Source organism: Diachasma alloeum, unplaced genomic scaffold, assembly GCF_001412515.2.
Source record: "Diachasma alloeum isolate Michigan unplaced genomic scaffold, Dall2.0 Dall_scaffold_78908, whole genome shotgun sequence".
In the NCBI taxonomy this organism is placed as follows: Eukaryota; Metazoa; Arthropoda; class Insecta; order Hymenoptera; family Braconidae; genus Diachasma; species Diachasma alloeum.
The window spans coordinates 2,102,524-2,123,489 of record NW_021683643.1 but is presented as its reverse complement, the minus strand read 5'-3'; the positions used below and the strand labels follow the sequence as shown (position 1 = coordinate 2,123,489).

Genomic DNA, 20,966 nt, shown 5'->3' with positions numbered 1-20,966 from the left:
AAAAAAAAACCCTGAAAAATTACCGGAGAAGAACTCCCCGTGTGAAACTTCGAAACTGAAGCGCGTGCGCTCGTCGGATACATCGGCAACGCACGCAGACAAAGCGTTCTCAGGGAAAATATCCACGAGTGTGAAGGAGACAGAACCCCCAATGTTGCCACACGTATGACAAACACACACACACACACAAAGAGAAGAAGAGAAACGCCGGGTTAGGGGACTGCAGAAGGAGGAAAAGGGGTCGGGGGGGAGGATTGAAGCGTCGCGCGTGCAGATACGTGAGTTAAGGTAAGACCCTGGCGGCAGACAAAAAGTCTCTTTTCCCGCGATGCTGATGGAACGGTCGAACTAGCGTCGAATATATCGAGTGATAATCGTTGGTTATCGATTAGCGAGTGTGATTATCCAAGAGGGATACGTGTGTGAGACTGTAGTTGGGGATATTACCGAGGGGCAACTGAAGTGAGGGCTGTGGGCGCCAGTGGTCTGCCATTGATTTCTTTATTGACTTCAGTTTGATTCCCATCGACGGAGATATTCCCTCATCGGCGTCGGTTCCGAATTGCAATCCACATCGTGATTTCGAAGGGAATCTGATGATTTTTAATCGAAGCCGCGCCATGACAGTTGAAGCATGACGTCAGGAAAACAAACCCTCGTCCTCGGGACGCACTGGAGGCGCCGTTAAGTCGCAATGGCCGATGTGGGCACCCAGAGTCGCCATTGATTCTTCATTGACGTCGGATTCCGCAGCGCTCGACCATTACGACGTGCGATCGTCTCGCCTGATCAATTGCATCGCGACGGGGGCTCAACAGAAGCTGATTGAGTTGTACAACTAAAATTCTGAGCGAACAATTACCTCCTGAATAACTCATTGATTATTAAACTATTAAACCCAAGTGTTGAGGTAACACAGGTGCTATAGGATCCGTGTTTATACTCTGGGAATATCGGCGCATCGAGCTACAGCGGTCACGAGGTATCGGAAAATCGATAGAAACCTGACTGGCGTCGGTTGGAGGGGGGTTGGACGATTAGTGGGGAGAGCTTCCAGGATTTTCGGCGGATCTTTCCAAACCTCGTAACCTTCAACGAATGATAATTACCGCATGAGAGATACCGCGTCACCCCTGCCTGGTAACAAAACACAAAGCGCATCCGAAAATAACCGACATTACAAAATGAAATGTTGAGAGTGAAATTGCGAAAGGGTAGGTCCCATCTCAGTGAAATACTGGGAATAAAGAAATAGAAAAGGTGGGCCGGTAATTCTTGGAACACCTGGACCAGCCGCACGCGTCAGACGTCGGTTGTAGGGGTGCAAAAGCCCAGGGAAGGAGGTGTTTCACGGGCAAAACTGGTGGGGACGCTTCTGTTAAAGGGGGGTAGAGTGAGAAAACGCTAGGGGAAGTAGACGAGACGGTCCGGTTCTTGGGGGCTCACCGGTGTCGTAACTGCTGTGTGCTACTGGCTTGGTGCTAAGCCGCCCCTCTAAGTACTCTCTCTCTCTCTCTCTCTTTCTTACCGAAGCAAAACGTTGAACACACGTGAAATTGAGAGGGGTCGCGAGAGAGAGAGGGCAGAAGAGGTGAAAAAAAAAAAAACAACGGTGTGTGTGTGCGTGTGTCGTCTCACTCGCTTCGCGTATGTCATGGGCGCACGTTGGATGCCACTCTCGTGCAGAAGGATCGAATCGAGGATCCGGGGTAATGTCGAATTAATACGTAATCAGTGGGATGATTCAGTGGTAAATTACCGGGCACGAGAGTATCTGTTTTGTTGACGTTTTGGGTTATGCGGGCTGTGGTGTCAGTGTTTTCGGTTGTATCTGTTGACAGAGGAGAGAGATAGTACCGGTGGTGTTTTTGTTATTGTGATAAGTGATTTTCGGTAGTTGGTCTGCTGCGTGAGGAATACTCTGGTGAGTCAGACTGATCAGTGAGTTTTCACGGGAGGAAGGATAAAGACGTGTCGCTGGGTTGTCGCGAGTTCAGAGGGATTTGGGGGGGATTAAACGAGTGGTTAAAAGACAAACTAATGAAACGTGTTTGTATGTGCCGAGGTTAGGACGCCGGGGGGGTTGCTGTTGTTTCGAAACAACGGGCGGTTTGAGCAGCGGCGCGCGCGGCTGCCTGATAACAGCGCCACGGTGATAAAAGGACACTGACTTTAAGAAGAAATTAATGGAAATATCGATGAATTTGAGTTGATAAATACGATTGAGATCGAGGGGGACGTAAAGGAGAAAAAGTAGTGATAAAAAAGAAAACAGCAAGGGAAAATAAAGAAAATACCACCAAACTAGATGTGCGTAAATGGAAGGTATAGGGGACATAGCCGATCATCATCGGTCGCATAGCGAGCAATTGTTGGATGCGGTCGATTCCCCAACGGCGGTGAGTACGCATGGCCGTGGGGGCGGCTCAAATGTTAACACTCACAGTGGGGGTGGAAAGAGCAGTGGTAGGGGAGATGTTGTACGTAGTGGCAGGCATAATCAGCACCACCATCACCAACACCACCACCACCACCACCACCATCACCACCACGAGGGCAATAACAGAGCGGGTGGTAACGGCGCAGGAGGAGAAGATAGAGAGCATAGTGGGGGACAACATCAGCAGCAGCACCAGCAGCAGGGTGGTGAGGGTATGTCATCGTCAGACTCACAAAGTCCCGATATCGCGTGCGCGAGCCTACCGTTGGAACTGCTCGCTGCTGGGGCGCTTGGCGTTAAGGAGGAGCGAGACCTCGCCGCCGCGGAGGATCTGTCACCATCCCAGGAACATACGGATAGAACAAGCGCTAGGGAGTCACTGTCGGTGATTGTACCACCGCAGGACGTTGACGTTGACTCAAGGGACGCTGACTCTGAATTATTGAGTCCCGGTAAATTATCACCAACATCAGGTATAAGTGTGTCAGTTGCTAGTATGATCGACGCTACGGACTTCAGGTCGATGCAACCAGAGCCAACTTATCAGACATTGACATCAGTAGCCGAGAGAATGTCACCGCCAGGCTTTTCACCTGGCTCATCTTACGCGACATTAACACCACTACAGCCATTACCACCAATATCAACGATGAGTGATAAATTTGTTTACGCTGGTCACACAACTGGCGGTGTATCTGGTAGTTTTGCAGTTATGCAGAACAATGGACTTGGTAATATGGGTATTGGTATTGGTAATTCACCGTATACGTATGATAAATTACCACCAATGGGTATGTCACCACCGCACAATTATCCATCACCTGGTGCTGGTTTACAACCAAGTCCATTATCACCACAAAGTGCATACAGCCAGAGTGGTTTAAATTCACCTCATAAATCAGCTAGTCCACATTATGAGCCAGCATTTTTACCGAGATTACAGCAGAGTCCTGCTGCACTTAGTCCACCATCGCCACCTGTTTCCGCGGCGACGAGTTTCGCGCCTTCCCATCATTCACCACCAACGTTATCAGTACCAGCTGCATCGCCACCACCAATGCAAACACAATTGCAACAACAATCACAACAATCGCAGCAGAATCAACAGCAACAACAAACGATAGGACAACAACAGCAAACGATATCCCATACACAACATGTACAGCATACATCGGTTGTTATGAAAACAATGTCATCGGCGGGAAATGGTGCTGGTGAAGTTGAGGAAATTAATACCAAGGAATTGGCTCAGAGAATCAGTGCTGAGTTGAAGAGATACAGTATACCACAGGCTATATTTGCACAGCGGGTACTGTGTCGTAGCCAGGGTACACTCAGCGATTTACTCAGGAATCCAAAGCCCTGGTCCAAGCTTAAAAGTGGACGTGAAACATTTAGACGTATGTGGAAGTGGTTACAGGAACCGGAATTCCAAAGAATGTCAGCATTGAGAATCGCAGGTGAGTTTAAACACTCCGATCTATCATTTTCACTCACCCTTCACCTATTTATTAACAAATCACAGTGGACAGTACAACATACTTATGATAGCAGTAAACACAGCAACCCTCGTTTTTTTTTTCTTTCATCAACTATTTCCATCCAGCCACCCGTACTAGACGACCCTTTTTTTCACTCGTCATTGAAAATTTCTTGAGAATTCAATTCGAAATGAAAATGCCACGTGTCTCGCACCCGAAAAATCCCATGCGCCGCACTGATGTCGAGGGGGAAAAAAATTGATGTACGCGATGGAGAGTCCACGACCTTTCTCAATGCTCACTTTCTCATTCCTCACTGCCTCCTTCACCAATGCATCATCCTGAGGTGCATCAATTCCACGAATGACGAATGATAAATTCAAATGATGAGAACAAATACGAATGCAAAAATGGAAAAGTGAAAACGAGATGTTGCGCACACGTGGTGTCCACGTGGTGAGGCGTTCCCTTCCATATCATTCAGAGATAGACGCGCGGAATAACACTTTTCGAATTCAACATCCTTCAGAGGGGCGATAGAGAGAGAGAGCGAGAGAGAGAGAGAGAGAGAGTGAGAAAGAGAGGGAGAGAGAGACAGTGAGTTTGTACACCAGTGACTCCCCTATAGTTCGTACACCCCTTCTCCCCTATCATCGAAATCCCTCTGACGGCCGTCCCTCTGCCCCTCTTTTATCTACGTGAGCACAACAGCCACGCAGTATTGATCGTGGTCACGCGGTGTTTTGATGAGAACGCAGGCGCGACCTCGACGTAAGCGACGCCATCGCCATGCCGCCTGCCACGCTGCTGCCTCTGGCTTGCCGCCTATATGCAATCATCCCCCTTCCCCCCGCTTCATCCCTCTTTTAACATTTTTCTCTCTCACCCAGTTCTCACTCGTCGTCTCTCTTATTTTTCTGAGTTTCTCCTTTTCTCTGTCTCTTTGCATCCTCGAACCTGTCCAACCCTTATCTCAGCGGCTCAACGTGTGTACTGGCATCGATGGGGGTGAAAGAGGGACTTGGGGATTCATGCATTGCTACGTGTCCTCATTATTTTTTCTTTTTTTCGGTGATGGGAGAGGGCGAGTTGTCCAGTGTTCGAACGTAGGCAGTGCGGTAATAGACTGAGGGTGGAGGAAAATGGATGTTCTTGAGTTTTGAATATTTCGGTTTTCAAAGTTTAAAAAAATATCTAGGGATATAACACCAAATTGTTTGTAATCCACTCTGCCAATGTTGAGTTGTTATCAATTGAAGACGGCACATTAAGAAAAAACGTGAGGGACTTGGGGGTTCATGCATTGCTGTCCTCATTATTATTTTCTTTTGTTTCGGCGATGGGAGAGGGCGAGTTGTCCAGTGTTCGAACGTAGGCAGTGCGGTAATAGACTGAGGGTGGAGGAAAATGGATGTTCTTGCGTTTTGAATATTTCGTGAATGAATGGACTGATTGAAATCAATTCGATCACTTTTCAAAGTTTAGAACAATATCTAGGAATATAACACCAAATTGTTTGAAATCCACTCTGCCAATCTCGAGTTGTTATCAATTGAAGACGGCACATTAAGGAAAAACGTGAGGGACTTGGGGGTTCATGTATTGCTGTCCTCATTATTATTTTCTTTTGTTTCGGTGATGAGAGAGGGCGAGTTGTCCAGTGGTCGAACGTAGGCAGTGCGGTAATAGACTGAGGGTGGAGGAAAATGGATGTTTTTGAGTTTTGAATATTTCGGTTTTCAAAGTTTAAAAAAATATCTAGGGATATAACACCAAATTGTTCGAAATCCACTCTGCCAATGTTGAGTTGTTATCAATTGAAGACGGCACATGAAGAAAAAACGTGAGGGACTTGGGGGTTCATGCATTGCTGTCCTCATTATTATTTTCTTTTGTTTCGGTGATGAGAGAGGGCGAGTTGTCCAGTGTTCGAACGTAGGCAGTGCGATAATAAACTAAGGGTGGAGGAAAATGGATGTTCTTGCGTTTTGAATATTTCGTGAATGAATGGACTGATTGAAATCAATTCGATCACTTCTCAAAGTTTAGAACAATATCTAGGAATATAACACCAAATTGTTTGAAATCCACTCTGCCAATATCGAGTTGTTATCAACTGAAGACGGCGCGTCATGAAAAAAACGTGAGGGATTTGGGGGTTCATGCATTGCTACGTGTTCTTATTATTTTTTTGTGCTGGTGATGGAAGAGGGTGAGTTGTCCAGTGTTTGAACGCACACGGAGAGAAAAGCTGGATAAAAATTACTTCGAAAATCGTGACTAATTTTACTATACGAATGGTAATCGTGGAGCAAAATAAAATTCAGTGAAAAAACACTGGTTTTTAGTGGATATCCAACGGTTTTCTGGGTAAAAAATACATCTATGGATGTAAAAATTATCTTCCTGTTTAGTAAAATTTCATATACCGCCAGGGGATTGTTTGTTTGTACCCGTCTGAAGGTCATGGGGACGAACGGAAGTGAATTTTTACCAAACGGGATTATCCGTTACAGAAAAATTATACGAAAAATTGGAGCAATTATTCATGTTCACTGGGGTAATTTTTGATGGGATGCAGGGTAAATGTTACAGTTTCGGTACAAATCACCCTCACGTTTAGTAAATTTTCCCGGGCCAACGGAGTAAAATTCACTATTAATCTCGCAGGTTTTCTCCTATTTAAGGTGAAAAAGTACTGGAAATCGAGGTTGCTCCACGATTACTTGGATTGTTTGGTAATTTTTCTCCAACTTTTTTCTCCGTGCAGGCAATGTGATTGTAACCGTAGGACTGAGGAAAATCTATATTCATGAATTTTCAATATGTTGGATTGGGATGAATTCAATCTCTTTTTAAAGTTTAAGCAAATATCTTGAGAATGGCACTGAATACGTTGGAATTCACTCTACTAAACTTGAGTCGCTGTTGTTGTTGTTGTTGTTGTTGTCGTTGTCTTGGAGGTTCATGCATTGCTACGTGTCTTCATTATTTTTTGGGCTGGTGATGGAAAAGGGTGAATTGTCCAGTGTTCGAGGGCAGGTAATTCGATTATAACCCTTGGGTAGAGGAAAATGGACGTTTTGCAGTTGTTAATATGCTATGAACAAATGGTGGGAGTTGGACGAATTTGATCTCTTGCAAAAGTGTATAAAAATAACTAGAAAATGACACAGAATTCCTTGTAATCCACTTTGCCAATCTCGAGTTTCATGAAGTCTCACTTGATTAATAGATGAATAAAGGAGAATAGGAGATGAAAGAGGATGGGACAGTATCGACCTTCTTAAATCTCCGATAACTCATAAATATATGATATGATTTGGATTAATTAAATCTTAATGTTTGACCACTTACTCCAATTTTCAATTGAACGCGAATATTCAGTACCAAAATGAGGCGTATTTCCAATAATTTTGAAATAGAAGAATATATTTGAGTGCATTTTCCTCCTTTTTAATGAATACTTGGACTGGAATTTGAAATTTCAATTAATTTTGCCACGAAATGATGAGGAAATCAATGCAAATCAGTGCAATCTGCGATTTTTTAATTACAACATTTCCAACAATTTTCACGCATTGTTACATTCACTTTGTATTATATACAGCAAAATGTTGCATCTTTAGGGTAGCCTCTTCTGAGCAGATTTATACCCGTAGGATTGGAATTCGTGCGGTTCAATTCAACGAAAAATTTATTCAAACCCTAAGAGAAATGTCTAAAATTTGAAAAAATTGTATTTCCAAGTAGGGTAAACAGGTCAATTTCTGGACGGGGGTTAGTTTCTGGACGATTTCAACTTGCATTGAATGATTCCATTGAATATTCCACAAATAAAATGAAAGTTGTCCTGATTATTTCACCTTTCAATAATATTACTCGTGTACAACCATGTGATCAATTATTTTTTCCATTGAACGATATTTAATAAATAAATAAAAAATGGCCCAGTCCTCCAAAAATTAGGGACTTCCGCTGCATTTAACCATTTCTTAATTTAATTATTCTTTGTTATATTATTTTCACTTCAAATAGTTTTTTTCTGCTAATTGAAACATTCTTGAAAGTGTAGAAGCCATCACATCCTCATTTAGGCGATTCCGTTATTTGAGATCCTACCACTAAACTTAAATTTCCCTTAACCATCCAGCAATTGACCTGTTCACCCCACACGGAGAGAAATTTTTGATAAAAATTATCTTACCGTTCTATAAAAGTGTATCGTGAGTCATCGTTTCCTCATTTCTATTCCGACATTTAGTAAAAATTAATGTATAATGATCAAATTTTATTCTACGTTAGAGAAATTTTATCCTGACGCATAATAAATTTTACCCTTCCAGTCCAATAATTTTTATGTAGATAACAACGAAAATTCTAGAACAGTTGGTAAATTTTACCCTACCGGTACAGTAATTTTTACTCTACCGGCACGGTAATTTTTATTTTTATCAGGATAAAATTTCTCTAGCGTAGAATAAAATTTGATCATCATATATTAATTTTTACTAAATTTCGGGATAGAAATGAGGTAACGATGACTCACGATACACTTGTAAAGAACGGTTGGATAATTTTTATCAAAAATTTCTCTCCGCGCATACCGGAAATTTCAGGGAAATTTGTTGTACCTGTAATAATTCCTTTTATAATTGTACCTGATCAACTTAATTAGCTTCATTCCCTCCAATTCTCAATGATTGTTGCTCGTTTTTTTTATCACAAAATCCTTTGTTGACTATCGAAAGACAAGGCGAACGAAACTCTAGCTGGCCCTCTCTCCAATTTCCCTCCCCCAAGTCCTTTGAATGCAGCGGGGAAGAACTTGTGTGGGAGGAACGACAGTGAAGGGTAAAGAAGTTGAAGGGCTGAGACAATAATGCCCCCTCGGGCTCTTCATTGTTTTCGACAATTTTTTTTTTCATCTCTCTGTCCTGTCTCCTCCCTTTTTTTTACTTCGGAGGAAATTACACTCGATCGTAAGTGAAAAGTTTTTTTCCCCTGCACGTTGAGTTGCGAAGGGTCTCCAGGTCTTCAGCCGAGTGCACGTGGGATTTTTCCAAACGAATGACAATAATTTTCTCCTCTCGTTGTATTTCAATAAACATCCATTGTCTTTGTACTGTCTGGGGAGTGGGCTGCACCCTTCGCACTCCTCTAGATTCGTTTGCAAATAATCAGGTGTCTCGTGATACTCGTGCACATACCAGTGAGGTATGTCCACCCGTGTCGCGTGTATGCACCTACCCGTGGGGTATTGATCGACCCGAGGAGGTCGAATGCACCAGTTAGCAAGTCAGGGACTAGACAACTCTTACTTTTACCGACGTACAAAAATCAACTCTTTCTTTGGTATTGCGCTCGAGTGGAAGCACTGTACACAGTTAAAAATTTTTGTCTGAAATTTCCGGTACACTTTTTGGAAATTTTTGTCGATTTTAATTACCACTGAAATTTCGACGAAGTTCGACATTGAAAACTCAGAATTTCGTGGAAAAATTAAAGAGAACTATGAATTTCTGTTCCATTTTTCCCTGAAAAGGAATAGAAACCCAGAAAAGTCGGGCATATATATTGTAGAATTTTCAGAGCAGTGACACTGAATGCGATTTAGGAGGGAAAAATCATGAAATTTCAGATTTCACTGGAAATTCTATGTAACTTGGCACTGAATACTCATATTAGATTGGAAATTCAAATAAATTAAGGGATTCTCGTTTTTATGCGGTTTGAGATTACGGCATTCTATTGAATTTTCAGGATTTTTTTCTTCCTAAATCACATTTAGTGTCACTGCCTTGAAAATTAGTAGTCAACTGTCCATGAAATTTCATTTTCTTTCCAACAGTGAAATTGTAAAATCCGAAATTTCCAATTTTTTGTGTTAGGATACACAAAACAATTTTGTTAACAATTTTCTGCTGATTTTTCCGTGTCAAATCCCGAAAATTTTTATCATATTTTATTTCCACCGAAATTTCAGGAAATCTTGTCATTGAAAAATGAAATATTTCGTTGATTTTCGGGAAAATTTAGAGAAAAATTGAAAATTCATCTGATTTTGTATCTGGATATTCATCTTCCATTGAAAATTCAATCAAGTTGTGAAACTTCCGTCTCACTGCCACTGAAAACTCATGAATTTCCTTGAATTCTACCTCAAACTTGAAATTTCATAACCATTTTTCCCCTAAATCGGATTCAATGTTACTCTCACGAGAGTTACTACCACATTTTTACACATTTTCATTTTTTTCAAATTTATTTTGAAACCAATATTCAGGGAGAGATGAACAATTTGTAGGTTGGGGCAATGTTGAATTCAATGAATCGTTCAGCTGAATTAATAAAAATACATCGTCATAGAAATTCCATTCGGAAGCAAATTGATAATTTATTAGCAAGAATATATTGACTATGTTGTGACGAAAGCAATATTCCACTTGTTTTTCACCTTCGATAATTTTTCCCCACCGTCAATCATCAGTTTTTATTCATTCAAATCGCGTAGAGAGTCCAGTCGACATCCCTCTTCCTCTTTATTTAATATGAAAATCAAGGGGGGAAAGTAGGAAACATTTTGAATGAATTAATGTCAGAAGACGATAGGGTAAAATCGGCCGTTTTAAATCATCAATAGCTTATGAACAAATTACATGATTCGGATGAATTTAGTCTCTTTTCTGAATGAAAAAACTTAATTTGAAAAAAAAATCTAATTAATTTCATGAAATACGATTCATTCAACTCTGCAAATGTCGGAAGCTAGCTTTTTTTAATTGAAGATAAATTTTTTTTTTCAATTGAAGAGAGTCCAATTTGACAAGAAAGATTGGGGGTGCATACGTATTGCAATATATCCCCGTTATTATATTTTTTCTTTTGTAAGACGAAACACGAGGAGAAATTATTTATTGAATTAAATGAACTTTATTTGAATCAATTAAATTTAATGTTGATTACTGCTTGTATTTTTTTATTCAAATAAAGTGTTGAAATTATACAAGCAAATATTTTCTTGATCGAACTACCGACATTAGTTACAAATGAAATAATTGTTTAGACCGAGGAGAGAACGAATTCATTAACGTGTAATAATCCTTTATTTGGAATGAATTAATTATTTCGTTCATACAATTGAAAAAGTTCCACTAAAATAAAAAAATGAGTTTATTGATTTTCAACAAGAGTATTGGAAGTGAATCGAAAAATTTAAGATAAAGAGATGTGTATGATCCCAACGCGTATAATTTCTCTCGACGTAGGAGAGGGTTAACCAAAATACGGCTTCTTGATTCTTCAGATATCTGGGGAACAAGTGATGCCATTTAAATCCATTTCGTCACGATTTCAAGTATGAAAAATAAATTTTTTAACAGATTAAATTCGTTAAATTCTACTCTGTCAATCTCGAGTTATCGATAATTAAAGACGGTTCCCACTTCTCTTATATCTTTCTTCCTTCAATAATTCTTTCCGTCGTCGACCATCATGATTTATTCATTCCACACTAAGAGAAAAACAGCAGAGTTCTCAATCTAGTCTTATTTGTGCCCAAAAAATCGTGTGTTAAAAATGATCAAAAAAGGAGTTTTTTTGTGTCAAACATGTAAAGCGTACGCTGAAATGGCAATTTTTATTGCAAAAATAGATTTAGTCTTTTCAAAAAAAAATTATTCTCTGTGCAAGCAAGAAATGTAATTTCTAGCACTACTTCTTCGTTATTCGATGCTCCCATACGTACTCTGCTCCCGGCAAATGCTCGTTTTATATAAAACAATAACAATGATATGACAGCAATCTTGTAACTTAGGGCACACAATATTTATTGATAAACATGCCTCTGTAAAAGATATTATTATCCTGAAAAGGCACCGTCTTGTGTGAATGAGTCGCCTCTTGAGCCAAATATTTCGTCGTTGTTGAAAGCAGAGCAATTATTCCTGTTTGAGGCTTTTAAATGCGAATCAAACAATTATTTTTGCGAACTTGTTTGTTTTTCTCTCATTGCAATCTCCAAGAGCCCATACCCTTCATATTCAATTTAGAATTGAGGGTGGGGAAAATAGAAAACAATGAACTTAATAATTCAATTCATTCGTATGTTACATGTCTTGACTTTGATGTGACACAGTCTATGGACAAGCGTTACATAGTCATATATCGTAACGCCATGACTAGACCTGCGGTGCTACCCTGTGTCAGCGATGGACGTTACGTGCACAGGACTGGCGTAAAAATCAATACGAACCCTGTTTTGTCTCGGTTAAGAGTTTGTAGCGAAGTTGTGCTGCGGTCCCCTCTCGGCCCCTCAGTTCTCCACCCCGTCCAAGTTCCCAGTGCAAACCGCCCTCTTAGGAAGGTGGAAAGACGGCAAAGGTAGGGCAACAAAGCGAGTCGCTGGTGAGGGGCTTTCGCGTCCAACCTATTGCTGGATGCTATAACATTAGTTTTCAGGTGGAAACAGGGGCTAGATCGTAATGTCCATAGTCTCCAGCCGTATTCAATTGTCAATTATTCAGATAGGTGGTACGCATTTGCTTGATATTCTGTCTTGGAGTCTCGAGGAAAGATTGAAATCACGGTGGAAGTTGAGTGAGGTTTGTGGTTTTCCAGATTCTTTTCCATTTTCTCTGGGAATTCCGAGGTCTTCACTGACCCGTCATCTCTTTGGCATTCATCTCCGCGAGATTCGATGTCTGTTAGAAACGTGAATGCAGATGGTTTAATACCTGAATTACCACATGAAGGGGATCGAACCAGTACATTTTTATTCTCCAATACTCGAAGAAAGGTCAAACTGTTCAAACTTTGAAATCCTTCCTGGCGTTTCATTCAAAACACTCCTGAATCCGATTTTAATACTAACTCCAGGAACTCGATGTCATGATTAAACCCAGATGAATGTTTACATCAGACCTGGTGCTTGATCCTATAAGATTCGTCTTCAGGTGGGCACAGGGGCCAGATCGTAATATCCCTAGTCTCCAACCGTATGCAATTTTCAATTATTCAGATAGGTGACACGCTTGAAATCCAGGTTGAAGTTGAGTGGGGTTTGTGGCTTTTCCAGATTTTCTTCCATTTTCTCCGGGAATTCCGAGGTCTTCACTGACCCGTCATCTCTTTGGCATTCATCTCCGCGAGATTCGCCGTCGGTTAGAAACGTGAATTCAGATGGTTTAATGCCTGAGTTACCCATTCAAGGGCATCAACCCAATACATTTTTATTCTCCACTACTCAGAGAAAGTCAAAATGCTTCAGATTTTGAAATCTTTCCAGACGTTTCAGTGAAAACACTCCTGGACCAGATTTTAATGCCAACTCCAGGAACTCGATGTCGTGATTAAACCCAGATGAATGTTTGCATCAGACCTGGTGCTTGATCCTATAAGATTCGTCTTCAGGTGGACACAGGGGCCAGATCGTAATGTCCGTAGTCGCCAATCGTATGCAATTCTCAATTTTTCAGATAGGCGGTTTGCAGTTGCTTGAAATCCAAGTGAAAGTTGAGTGGGCTTTGCCGTTTTTCCAGATTCTCATTCAGAATTCAGAGGTCTTCACTGCACCATCATCTCTTTGACATTCATCTCCGCGAGATTCGACGTCGGTTAGAAACGTGAATTCAGATGGTTTAATACCTGAGTTACCCATTCAAGGGCATCAACCTAATACATTTTATTCTCCACTACTCAGAGAAAGGTCAAACTGCTCAAACTTTGAAATCCTTCCAGACGTTTCAGTCAAAACATTCCTAATGCCAACTCCAGGAACTCGATTTCATGATTGAACCGAGATGAATGTTTGCATCAGACCTGGTGCTTGATCCTATAAAATTCGTCTTCAGGTGGAAACAGGGGCTAGATCGTAGTGCCTATAGTCTCCAACCGTATGCAATTCTCAATTATTCAGATAGGCGGTTCGCAGTTGCTTGAGATTCAGGTGAAAGTTGAGTGGACTTTGGGGAATTCCGCGGTCTTCACTGACCCGTCATCTCTTTGACATTCATCTCCGCGAGATTTGGCGTCTGTTAGAAATGTGAATTCAGACGGTTTAATGCCTGAGTTACCACTTCAAGGGCATCGCCCCCGTACATTTTTATTCTCCACTACTCGGAGAAAGGTCAAACTGCCTCGAACATTGAAATCCTTCCAGACGTTTTATTCACCACTCCTCCACCCGGTTGTAATGCCACCAACTCCAGGAACTCACTGTCATCATTAAACCCAGGTGAACTCTTCCGAGACACTGCGTGCATCAAGCTCCAATCAATTGCATAACTACACCAAGGGTGCATCTCTTTGTTTTGCTTTTTTCCCTTTAGTTTTAACGATGGAATTGAAGGCTTTTTCCCTCACCTCCGATATCCAAACCTCTTGTTTCTCTCGATCTCGACGATTTTTTTTTTTTATTCGTTACATCAAACTGCCGTGCGAGGTGTGTTGGTAGGCATCGAGCCGGCTCGAATTCAACATCACTGTCGGTGCAAGCTGATAAGCAGGCAAGACGACACTCGTGGTATGCCACCAGACAGATAAGTCACTCTGCACACATTCATGGTTTTGTTATTTTTTAGGTTACCCTGTAAAATATCACTCACGCTTGGGGGACTTGTTGTCTGACTCATCGTGACTCCCTGTCATTTTGGGCCACCGCCCATTCCCCGATCATGCGAGAGTCTCGAGTTTAGGGCGCTCTTCATTAGTTAGCTTCAGGTCTGATAAAAAAAATCCTTGAATTTTTACATTTACACTGAAGCCGTACTTTATTAATTCACTTCAACTCTCCCTGTCCCCTCAAGAGCCAAATACACTGAAATAACCATTGACACTTGCACAACAGTCATCTTTGAAGATCCTAAGAGTGAAACCAACAACATCTGTAGAGGACTGGACGGCGGCTGATAAAAATCCTCAAGTGCACAAGTTTATTTTATGATTGAAACTCTTGCCTTCTCCTGGCATTCTCTTGCTATTCGACCATAAAGTGTCATTGGATTTAACCCTTGAGGGGTAATACGACGGTGCGAGACACTTTGTAAACCAAACGGATAGACAAATGCACCGAGTCATCGTGATGAGATGTAAATTTATAACGTTTTCCATGGATTAAATTATTGAATATAAACTGAATCCGAAACTTTAAACTTTTCAAATTGGCACTGACACGCGCTCTTGATACTTGCTTATATTTCGCTGCGATTGAACACTGGGTTTTGTTGGTTTCCCTATTGTTTTCATTTAATTCAGTAGGATATCCAGTCCTATTCTTGTGTAACCATATCCCAAAAGTTTTGACGTCCTGTTGACTCCTTTATTTTTGTACCTGTCACTGAGTTCCTCAAACTGTCCTGAAGTAAGTTTTTATAAAAAGAACTGTGTAAAAAATACTAGATTTTTCAGTTGAATATGTAATTTTTTTTATCAGCTGTATAAACAGTTTGGTTGACATGATTTTTCTCTTATTGATTTGTTGATTTACAGACTTCTCTTCTGTTTTCTTTTCTTTCCATTCTTATTTGATTTCCTTTACTAACGAGTTTTGTATTAGTTCTGCTACTGAATTTATCATTGAAGTATTATTTGTGTTTTGTAATAAATTAGTTCAATCTTAACGAAATAGCGCGACACGATAATTCGCAAAATTTCGTTCATTAATCACTCGCGATTAGATTATCAAAATTAATTACACTGACTCGGCAAGTCATTGCTTTTTTTTCTGGAGATAAATATAAAGAGATAGTGAATTAATTTCTTTCGCCCGTCAATCTAGTTTTCATGAATTAAAAGGAATGACTTGCCAGGGTGCAAGTATTGAATATAAATACCTGATAACCGTTAAACGGGTATTGATGAAAAGTAAATTAATGAATATTAGTGAAAACGCAAGGTGTGTGTCTATCGGTTTGGTTTTAGCCCTGAGTAACTGCTCTGAGGGCGGCGGCGACCCGGATGCCATGCTGGATATTCATCACCAAGGATCAGGAATCGACACCCATCATCAACAGTTTCACAACTCATATGGTAATATCAACAAACTCAATCATTAACACCTAACAGAATTGATTTATGATGAATAAATGATAATTTTAACTGCCGAGCGTGATCTTCCGGGAGTTTGCCTCGATTTTTTGACAGTGCGCCGTCTACCCCACGCGACTAGATGAATTCTATTGATATCCAACGCATTTGTCTTATTTGCTGGAGGCATGTAGAACGATGATTAGAGATAATTAACCCTAATCCAGTGTAAATAATCTGTAGCTTCGTGGAGGGAGGTTTCCAGCGCTCTTCTCAAGAACCAGAAATATTTTATTGAAATTTATGCATTAGTCTTTATCCTCTTGTAATAAATCATTGTGTATTTATTATGACGGTTTTTGAAGAAGATGGGAATTTCATGAACAGTTTCGTAGTAGTTTTTGGGAGAGCGACGGGAAGTTTGATTTACATGGAAATGATATAAAATTATTTTTCACTGTGGGAACATAGTGATTTTTAATATGAAAAAATATAATTTTTAATATTCGAATGCAGGGCCATACCCGTCGCACTCAACAATTTACCGTGCAGATAGTAAAAATTGAGATTCTGTACACTGTTAGAAATTTTTCGAAATTTCATGGAAAATATGAGAGTAATTCTCATGAGAGTGACATTGAATCCGATTTAGCGAAAAGTGATTATGAAATTTTACGTTTTAGGTAGAATTCAAGGAAATTTATGAGTTTTCAGGTGGAGTGAGACGAGAATTTCACAACTTGATTGAATTTTCAATGGAACATGAATATTCAGAAAAAAAATGACGAATTTTCAATTTTTCCCTGAATTTTCCTCATTTTTTCGAATTTTCACACAGTAATTGAAACGAAAAATCTAGTATTTTAGTGATTTTTAGATCATTCAAACAGAAAAAAATGGAATATTTGATTTTTCAATTACAAGATTTCCTGAAATTACAGTAGAAATTAAACATGATAAAAATTTTCGGTATTTCACAGAAAATTCAGACGAAAATTTTTAACAGTGTATAGAAGGAAGTGTTAGCATAAAAATTCAAAGAAAATTAGAATTTCAAGGGGAACAATCCCGGACCGCTCAGCTGAGCTTCGAACCCGAGTCTCGATACGAAAGGAAGTGATGGATTAAGTTCTTACACTCATCAAAGTTAGAATTCATATAAAAAAAATCTCAACGCTGAATTATAATTTTTTTGAGCATTTATAATTTTTTTCTCGTTACACTCAACGACTCAACTGGAGTCTATTCATACTACTTTAAGGAACCCGGAGCTTTTCTCTGTCCTCTTTGAGGTTAAGACCAAGACTTTAAGAGTTTCCAACATTTCAAAGAAAAAAAAAGACTAGAATGAGACGAGTACGAGATTGACAATTGGACCGCGAGCACAACAGGGGCCGGATGCCCCTGGAAATGAGACGTTAACCCATAGGAGATTTATCCAAAGTTATCCACGAGTATCGAAGTCCCCACGAAGAGGAGAGTAATCTCGCTAGTTCCTCTTGCTCTCCTTCATTCCACCGAAAAATCTATCCAACGCTAAATTTCAATCCGTCGTTTCTGCACAAAAGTCGTCGCTACCACCCCATACCTCATCCTCCCAAGTGAAACGACACTGTTGGATGCCCTCTCCCTCGGAGAACGTCGTTGGCTTGTGCGACTGTTTGGTCCACACACTAAAAGAGGAAGATAGCAGGGCTCATACATTGCCCCCCACCTCCCTCCCAGCGCGGACCTTTTCATCCCCTCACTGTGCCTTTACCTACCCACTCCACTTCGCAGTCCATCTCTTTTGCCTTCACATCTACTCCCATCCCCATCCCCACCTCCGCCTTTCCAGCCAATACTCCAGCAATGGATATCGGTTTGTATACAAGCGGGGGTGTACACGGGGAGAGGAGAAAAGCGGGTATATACACCCAAGGCGCACCTAATTAAACTTCGTAGCGTGCTCATTCGTGTGTTGGACTCTCTTCTCCTTCAGCTCCTCCTGTGGGCGATTTTCATTTGCCCAAGCACCATATACAACCCCCACCGGTCCTCCTCAGCCTCAATGTTTACCGAGATCTTGCTGGTTTAACTTCTAAGCATTTATCAAATCGATTCTGCAATGAAGGAGAAACGGATCTTCTTTATTTGAAGATATCCGGGGGGTGAGTCCTGCTGGGGAGTGAGATTTAAAAAAAAAACTACACACTGTTGAGGAGGGACCAAAGTGATTACTCAAAGCATCCAGCAACTCCTGATGGTGGGGGGAAATAGAGACTTTTGATTCTTTTTTTAATCGGTATAATTCAGGAACAAATTTAATAATAATAACCGTGAAGGGAAACACTGTTTGAAAGTTCCTCCGGAAATTTCAAGTAAACAATTTTACTATTTTTAACAATCACTCATTCACACGAAATTTTCATGTATTTTGTTGTGGAACAATCAGTTAAATTCTGGAGTATTCAATGGAATTGCAATTTTTAGGTCCACGTGATAATGACAATGATTAAATAATTTGAAAATTCAAGCAATAATTTCTCTGAATTTTCAGTCCACGGAAAATTCAGTTGGATCTGATGTTCAATTTCCGCAATGAATTTGAAAAGTCTACACTGTTGAAAATTTCGAAATTTCATGGAAAATGTGACAGCAATTCTTATGCGTGTGACATTGAATCCGATTTGGGGGAAAAATGATTATGAAATTTCAAGTTTTAGGGAGAATTCAAGGAAGTTCAGGAGTTTTCATTCGCAGTGAGACGAAAATTCCACAGCTTGATTGAATTTTCAATGGAACATGAATATTCAGAAGCAAAATGCCATGTATATTGAATTTTTCCCTGAATTTTCCTGATTTTTCCCTATTTTCATGGATGAAAAATCAAGTATTTTATTGATTTTCGGATCATTCGAACAGAAAATCAATGGAATATTTGATTTTTCAATGACAAGATTTCCTGAAATTTCAGTGGAAATTAAGTACAATAAAAATTTCCGGGATTGCATACGGAAAATTCTGACGAAAATTTTTAACAGTGTAGATGTCATTGAAATATCAGTGATAATCTAACATGGAAAACCCATTCATCCTGAATTTCCAACCTGAACGAGAGATTCTATGAACGATTTGATCTTAAATTGAATTAAAATTCACAACATTAAAAATTTAAGTGCAACTATTGCTTAATTTTCAAAAAATTTCTAACAGAGCAATTGCAAAATAACGAGGTTGATGAAAAAACAACCACTCAAAACAATGATTTTCATCTTTTATGCAAAAACTTGAAAAATTAGGAAACCGTAACTATTAATTTTCTCATGATCTACACTGAAAAAAAAAATTTCTTTTGCCAAGTGTATTTACTAACTACAAGAAAATTTACACATGTCCTATGCAGATATTTATATACATTTACTTGTGGCAAGTAAATATACTTGGCAAAAGCATTTTTTTTTCTCAGTGTATGTGAGATAATAAAGAAAAAATACCTATTTTATTCTATGAAATCTAACGAATAATTCAAGAAAAAAAAGTTCAAATCGGATGAAAACTGTGGTGCAAGGAGTATTTCAAAGCCAAAAAAAAATAAAAACTACGTTTTTCCTTAATTTACGGGGTGAAATGGGTTGGGTCCAAAATTTTTCTTACTTTCTTAGATTGGGGTATCTGATATATCAAGAGTCGCACGATGGCTATTTTCATCAACGGAAGACTTTCAAGTTTAACTGGGGCCCCTCATTTAATAGTATTTTTCGATACAGTGACGAAGCATATTTTTTGTCACGACATTCGTGAACAGCTTTTTAGCGTGCGCAGCGTGCGTGAAGCGAGGCTTTAATAAAAAGAAATTATGTGAAAATTAATGGAAATTTTAAATTTCAGTTTAATTATTCCATGAGAATTGATAGAAATGAGGAAAATTCTGGAGAATATATTCTTGAATTGAGACTCTAAAAATTAGTGACAGTTTCCTGAAAATCAAAACAATTATTTTCCATTTAAGGATATCCAATTACTTTGGCTTTTGTACTGTTGTAGTTGAACTTCCATTTGTCCCTAAGCTTCCGGGCATTTTACAATGATTTTATAATTTAAACTCCTCAGATCTGCATTTGAATCTCGATATTGAACCGTCAGAAAACATTTTAAAAATATAAAAAAAAAATGAGAAAGTTTACTTTTTGAGGAAGATTGATGAAATAATTAAAAATTTGTAATTTTTTAGAATTACTCGCATTTTCCATAAATAATTTATAAACAATCAATTTTCCACCATAAAAACCATTCGTTCGGAATCATAACACATTTATTCATATTAAAAAATTTACCAGAAATCAATTTTATGCCTAAAAAAATAAGATTTCCAAAAGTTTAAACAATTTTAATTATCGATTCCTACACAACGAATGTTTAGAAGAACAATAATTCTGTGCAAAATGTAATTTTAATGACACTTAATATTTATGATTTAAAAAAAATTGTTCTCCCGCAATTTAATTAACAAATTTGATAATTGAAAATGGTAGAATCTATAGTGACGTCTGTATCAAGCTGTGAAAGATGCTCGGATCTCCTTAAAAACGCTGCTTTTTGCTCTCGACAACAAATACAACTTCATCTTGAATAATCTCCTCCGTCCCACTTATATTTCCTAAAAAAAAATGATGATTTCGAACATCAAATACACCTTTCTTGCGTGCTCGCAGCCCGTTCTCGATACAACTCGACAAAGACTCTCGCGATAAGCTTTGGTTATGGGCTCGAATGCATCTTCACATTTCCATAGAATATAAATTGGTGGACGTGGGCTGGGGGGGGGNGGGGGGGGGGGGGGGGGGGGGGGGGGGGGGGGGGGGGGGGGGGGGGGGGGGGGGGTGAAAGGGAGTTGAAAATATCGAGGTAGTCGAGTTGCATGGGAAAACTAATTAGCTCTTCGGACTAATGTAGTTAATGGGTACGTTACTTTGAGGTCTTTGATGTCGCGTCTGTTAAGTATTCAGCTGTTACGGCTGCGGGGGGTATTTTCCGCCCCC

General features: G+C 39.7%; 1 protein-coding gene across 4 annotated transcripts in view; it reads left to right on the top strand.

Annotated features, from left to right (window-relative positions):
- The first annotated feature begins 1,855 nt into the window (after positions 1 to 1,855).
- The window catches only part of LOC107047879 (hepatocyte nuclear factor 6), a 67,786-nt gene continuing 48,675 nt past the window's right edge, over positions 1,856 to 20,966 (top strand). For 2 of the 4 annotated variants that reach the window (XM_015270767.2, XM_015270770.1), the window contains exons 1-2: positions 1,856 to 3,900; positions 15,841 to 15,948. In XM_015270767.2, the coding sequence (XP_015126253.1) occupies positions 2,319 to 3,900; positions 15,841 to 15,948 (1,690 nt within the window). In that variant the 5' untranslated portion in view covers positions 1,856 to 2,318. The remainder of the gene's footprint in view (positions 3,901 to 15,840; positions 15,949 to 20,966) is intronic. The other 2 variants (XM_015270769.2, XM_015270771.1) reach the window with 1 other exon arrangement.